Genomic DNA, 6355 nt, shown 5'->3' on the forward strand with positions numbered 1-6355 from the left:
ATAGATAGATAGATAGATAGATAGATAGATAGATAGATAGATAGATAGATAGATAGATAGATAGATAGATAGATAGATAGATAGATAGATAGATAGATAGATAGATAGATAGATAGATAGATAGATAGATAGATAGGGTTCGCTTTCAGTCGTCACTCTCGACGTCACGTCGGATGACCGACGAATTGGGATCTCGCTTAGAGAGACCAATCCACTTCGAGTGTAAACTAAACGAGCCAATGCACATTGGCATGTTATTTAAATGAAATCAAATAGATGCAAATAGTTAAAAATAAACTGCCACATTTTTGACTGCAGAAATATTACCTGTTTCTTACCTATTTCATTTACGTACAAGTGACAAATATGCATCACATTAAGTTTATGTGTGTATGTTCCAAATAGATGAAAATCTTCTATGCAGTTCAACTACAAACATTTTAAATACATGCCTAAATATTGTTTTTGAGTATAAATGTTGACAAAATTCATGAAATTGTTATAAATGCAGATGTACACAATTGAAATGTACAGTCTTTCCAGGAAAATTGACTAAAAATATTGATGACTCATCCTGCACTACACATATTTTTGTCCAATCAGATTCTCTCTAAAATGAGAACGTCCCTCTCCCTAATATCATTTGTAATGGACTGCAAATCATTGCTTATAAATACTAAATAAAACAATACATTTAATGAGGTTTATGTGTAAAATGTGAATGGAACAAGCATAATGCACAATATACTAAATATATTTTCAAAAAACAAAACATTTTGCTTCTCAGGTAACTTTATCTTGTTTTAAAAGGCCAAAAGTGTGTAATTTCTGCACCACTAGTGTCACTAAACCAAACTGCAAAACTAATGACAGGTTTCACTCGCACCATCTGTCATTGGTCAGTCAAACACTCCAAACTCACACCATTGGCTGAGCCAGTGTTGCTATGCTGGGCTAGTCGGATTCTTAAAGAAATAAAACAGTGTTTTACTAGTGCCATAGAGGTTTACTTTTTTTGGTGAAAGAATACTTGTCTGCATATTAAGCTAGAAGAAAGTATGAAAACACTCCATGTTTTTTTTTTCAACCAATGACATATTAAAGTATCAGTCAACGCAAACTCTTTCTCTCTAGTCTTACGAGAGCCCTATACGGTCCGTGTGGCGGACCAGACCGCGATGAGAGGCAGCATAGCGGTCTTCAAGTGCATTATTCCTTCCTCAGTGGAGAACTACATCACTGTTGTGTCATGGGAGAGAGACACTGTACCAATCGTCTCAGGTAGGACACTGGACACTTGTATGCATATGTTGTGCTTGATCTTGTTAAGATGCAATTTTATGTTACTTTAAAGGAACAGTTCACCAATGTCATGTTGTTCCAAACCATTTGCATAAACCACCTGTATCCATATAATGAAAGTAAATGGGGACTCAAATGTCATTGACATCAATGCTGCCATTTGATTTGAGGTTGCATCCACTCAAAGTTATTGAATGGCTTCAAAAGACTTGGAATATAGTGCATGAGTCATATAATCCTTTTTATGATACTTTCATGGTGCTTTTGTGGACCTTCACAGATCCAGTCCTAATTTACTTTCATCATAAAACACATCGTATTTTTCAAAACCTAATGTGATCCACACAAGAAAGAAAGTCAAACAGATTTGCGACATGAGGATGAGTAAATTACAACATTTTAAGGTCAACTATTCCTTGACTTTTAAACACATGCCCCCGTGCAGTTTTGATCTTCCTAAGCGAATTTTAGCCAATTACAGTCCTTGCTTTTCTTGGTTTTCCATCAGTTTAACAACCCCAAGCCTGCTCTTGAAAACACATCCACATCTTTAAGTCGTTTCTTGTCCTGTTGCTGACAACGTGAGATTTATTAGTCTCTAACTTGGCATGCTGTCACAGTAATGCTCTTATAAAAAGTTCCTCTCTCGGCTCACGGCTGTCTAATCCTGAAGAAGTGGATTGTTGGAAGTCGTGTCACCGAGATCCACTGTACTGACCTATTTCCCTTCCAGAGGCAGCACGGTTTTGAAAATCCTTATCAGCTAAATGGTACACTCGTCTATACAACTGTGTCCTTCCCTCAGGGCTGTCGGCTCATTTTATGGGGCATTTAGCAAATTCAATAAAGAATCAAAAGTCGTTTAGACTGGGGAGTGAGTGGGGACATTTTCCGTAGATGTGTCGTGTTTTTCTGTTCAGGTAAAAGACACCAATGAGATATATTAATCTTTTATTCATCTTCAGAGAGTAATGTGACAAATGACTGCCTGCAGTCTAAATTACAGTCTTTAAATTCTTCAAACATCTCCCATTTAATGCTCAATCTCCATTTGTGTGCACATTATATATGTATATGAATGTCGGAGCCCAAGACAGGTCTATTTCAACCTAGAATGGAGAAAGTGTGCAAAGAATCTGACTGATGTCTGTCATTTAATAGTGGCAGTCACAAAACATTAGCTTGCCGCTCGTCTGCGCCTCTTTTCTATACTAAATATTTCATAGGTAGAGCAATATTCCTGAAAACACAGTTCACTGCGTGTGGAACACTTTCACCTTTCCACACACACTGTCTAGGGCATTTTGAAGGAAGTGTGTGTGATGTACATTTGTTAATGGCCCCTCTAAAATTTTATAAAACCTATTCTTCTGCGATATTCTATCAATAAATAAGCTTTCAATGTGATCTCACATGAGGAAAAGTGAAGCCACTGTATACTTTTTTGTTATCAAATATTAATTTCTATCTGTATTTCTGTCTAGTGCATTTGGACTCCATCGGGTAGTGAAAGGTTTTTGTTTTCAAATGTTACAATTCCGCAAATTTGAGATTTGTACTAGTTTGGGATCAGTAAGATTTTTAATGTTTTTTTAAAGAAGTCTCTTATGCTCATCAAGGCTGCATTTATTTGATCAAAAATACAGAAAAAAACTGCAACATTGTGAAAATTATTGCAATTTTAAATAATGGTTTTATATAGGGCTGCACGATTAATCGCATGCGATATTTAACGTGCATCTTGTCAGAAAGCCGGTTCTGTAATCAGCGGTAAATCTCCATCACCTGCGTGCTTTCACATTGAGCAGCATTAACTACACAGAGCCGTTGTTCACTGACGAGCTGCGCAAAAAATCGCGCGAATATGAACGTGGTTTAGCGCAGCTCGTCAGTGAACAGCGGCTCTGTGTAGTTAATGCTGCTCAATGTGAAAGCACGCAGGTGATGGAGATTTACCGCTGATTACAGAACCGGCTTTACTGATAAGATGCGCGTTAAATATCGCATGCGATTAATCGTGCAGCCCTAGTTTTATATTTTAATATGCTTTAAATTATAATTTTTTCCTGTGATGCAAAGCTGAATTTTCATCATCCATTACTCCAGCCTTCACTGTCACATGATCCTTCAGAAATCATTCTAATATCTGATTTATTTTCAATGTTAGAAACAGTTGTGCTGCTTAATATTTTATGTGGAACATTTAATACTTTCTTCAGGATTCTCTGATTAATACAAAGTTAAAAATAACAGCATTTATTCAAAATCGAAATCTTTTTATAACAATACAAGTCTTTACTATCACTTTTTGTCAATTTCTGCCATTTTATTGTGTATAAGGTGAACATTGCAAGTTTGATCGATAATGCATTAGTCCTCCTTTAAATAGAAGATCTGAGTTATCCAAGTCCATAGTATAAAAAGTGTGAGATAAATTACACTTTGATGGTTAGAGATTGTGAAAAACGCAAATTATGGGCAATACTACCAGTAATCCTTGCCTTAGCAAGCACCACTAACTCTGGTTTCGTGGCTGAAGTACATGCAGTATTATTTGGTATTGCACAGGTGTTTTAGTTGCAGGGGATTCTGGGAAGATCTGGTTGCAGGCAGCTGTGTTATGCAGCGGTGAGCCACAGAACAAACCGCTACAGGCACTTTAGAGAGTCCTTAGCATTCCACACACATGCCTTGCACTGAGACCTCTGGCCAGAACAACCACTAAAGAGAGAGAGAGAGCGCCAGCGAGACAGACCCTTTCTGTTCTGTTTTTCCCCCTCTTTCTGGTGATACCCTGCTCAAATTTTCCGCAGTGAACAAATGCATTTTGGTGCAGACAGATTTGGCGAACATATAAAACATATAAAAATACATTCTACCTTCTTATAGATTAATCTTGTAGATTAAATGTCGTAAAGACTGTCAGTCATTCCGAGTGAGCAAATCCCACCTCAGGCCTTGTTGTGCGTCAACTGAAGCCAGTGGCATGCTGGAGATTTTCCTTTCCATGTTTTCCAGTTGTGTAGTTGATATTTTGCAATCCATTGAGCAGCAAGCTGACCATTCACTGAAAATCACATTTAGTGCCCAACATGGGGTGTTGCGCGCATTTAACCCAACACTCATTTAATGGAGTGAATCTAACGAGGCCCAGCAGTAACGAATAGATTCATTAGGGCTAATCTGCTTCATAAATACTCATAAATGCTCAATATTTTGAGATCGTTTAGCCGGTGGGGCCGAAAGCAATCAATACATTCCTACATTTGGACAAATATGGAAAGCAGAACACAAAGTTGACCATTCAAATGCATAGATATGTTTGAAAACAAAAAGGCATTCAGAAGGATCGTAGAGGTGCGCTAATGTTTTTTAACTGGTCCCACTGCGGCTTTTTTCCTGCAAGCTGGGTGAGGCTGAGCTCTCGCCTCTGCAGTCCGTGTATGACAAGCAGGATTGGGGACTTTTGTCCTCGGTTTTCCCTGTGATTGGTTGAAGTCAACATTGTGAAAATTATTGCAATTTTAAATAATGGTTTTATATAGGGCTGCACGATTAATCGCATGCGATATTTAACGTGCATCTTGTCAGAAAGCCGGTTCTGTAATCATATGACAAGCAGGATTGGGGACTTTTGTCCTCGGTTTTCCCTGTGATTGGTTGAAGTATTGTTATCCAGAGAAAAATGGGTCAAACAGCACGCCGAGGACAGCATGTGTAAACAGGCAAACCGGAGAGAAAGTGGATCTGGGGTGGTTAGTGATGCTCTCTCCAACCAAACTGTTTAAAAACCTTTTCTGTACATCAGTGCTCAGTGAGCAGAATTCCCAACCCTCTCTGAAACCCTGCATGTTTTCCTCTCTGACAGAGACGAGCGAGGCTTAGCCGGATAAATAAAAGGGATACTCTCCAAAGCAGAAGAAGAAAATCAATATCAGTGTGCATTAATCATGCTGCGGGTGCCAGAGAGAATTATGGGTGCACGGAGGGAGAGATGCATGTGTGCTTTCACATAGGAACGGTTCTCAAGGTTTAGTGGTTCCTCAGGCATCAGATTAAAGTGATTGTAAGGAGTTTGGTATGATTTCTTGATTATTATGGATTATGTTAATGCTGATTGTTGAAATATTTATGAGCAGTGAACTGATGGTTGATTTTTTTTTTTGTTTACGAAATGGTACTTCATAAACTGTTATGGTCAACGTGTATTCAAAATGGACCCTTTTAACTTTCTTAAAGGTTAAGTGTAGAATTCCTAAACCACTAGCAGCATCAAATGAAATCGTAAAATTGAAGTTCCTTTTCATGGGAACTTCGAACTGCATCCTCTAGGGGTCGCTATGGGGGACGCCTCGTTGTGACCAGTGTCTGAAGCATACATTGAAAAAACACCAACTCGTTGGCCGGCGACAGCCATGACGTCACTACCGGTGCGACTATAGTATAAATAGGCGCCGGGAGCACACATCATTCTCTTCTTCGTCTTCATTGACTGTTTTGTTTGAAGCGTGCATTTCTGTGGTAAGAGCGATCTCTATTTATCTCATTATGGCAGCTATCTCTCTATGGGTGAGACGTCCTCTAAGACTCCCCTCCTTGACATCTCGCTCGGATGCCAGGGCATACGCAGCAGCAGCAGGTCGGGCTGTCGCTTCATTGCACACGATGGTGACGCTCCAAGCATATCAGGCTGACCGGCTGAAAGACCGGGATAGAAGTCCAGGTCTGAGCTCGAACAACCCAGGGGTCCTAGCCCGTCTCAGTTTGAGGATCAGAGACTGGCTCAGAAGGCTAGTGTCACGGATCGCGCTCCTCCCCTGCCCACGGGTAGGGGTAGTCTGCCTTATCCTAATTCCCCTGTAACCACCATCTCTCCACCTGACCGAGGTTAGGTGGGAAATTTCCTGAATTTCCTGCATCTATACTGGACCTATTAGGTTTGGTTGGTTCTATGGCTTCATAGTGACCATCTTACTGATGGTCCGGTCTAAAGGCTTCTCCGGACAGAGCTCCGACGCGGGAACCATGGTGGGTGAGTACGATCCATGTCTAA

General features: G+C 39.7%; 1 protein-coding gene across 1 annotated transcript in view; it reads left to right on the top strand.

Moving 5' to 3' along the window:
* The window catches only part of LOC107679528 (Down syndrome cell adhesion molecule homolog), a 90360-nt gene that overhangs the window by 16188 nt on the left and 67817 nt on the right, over window positions 1-6355 (top strand). The window contains exon 3 of the mRNA XM_016475107.1: window positions 1135-1281. Within this exon, the coding sequence (XP_016330593.1) occupies window positions 1135-1281 (147 nt within the window). The remainder of the gene's footprint in view (window positions 1-1134; window positions 1282-6355) is intronic.

This window comes from Sinocyclocheilus anshuiensis, unplaced genomic scaffold, assembly GCF_001515605.1.
Source record: "Sinocyclocheilus anshuiensis isolate Anshui unplaced genomic scaffold, SAMN03320099.WGS_v1.1 scaffold2218, whole genome shotgun sequence".
Classification (NCBI taxonomy): domain Eukaryota; kingdom Metazoa; phylum Chordata; class Actinopteri; order Cypriniformes; family Cyprinidae; genus Sinocyclocheilus; species Sinocyclocheilus anshuiensis.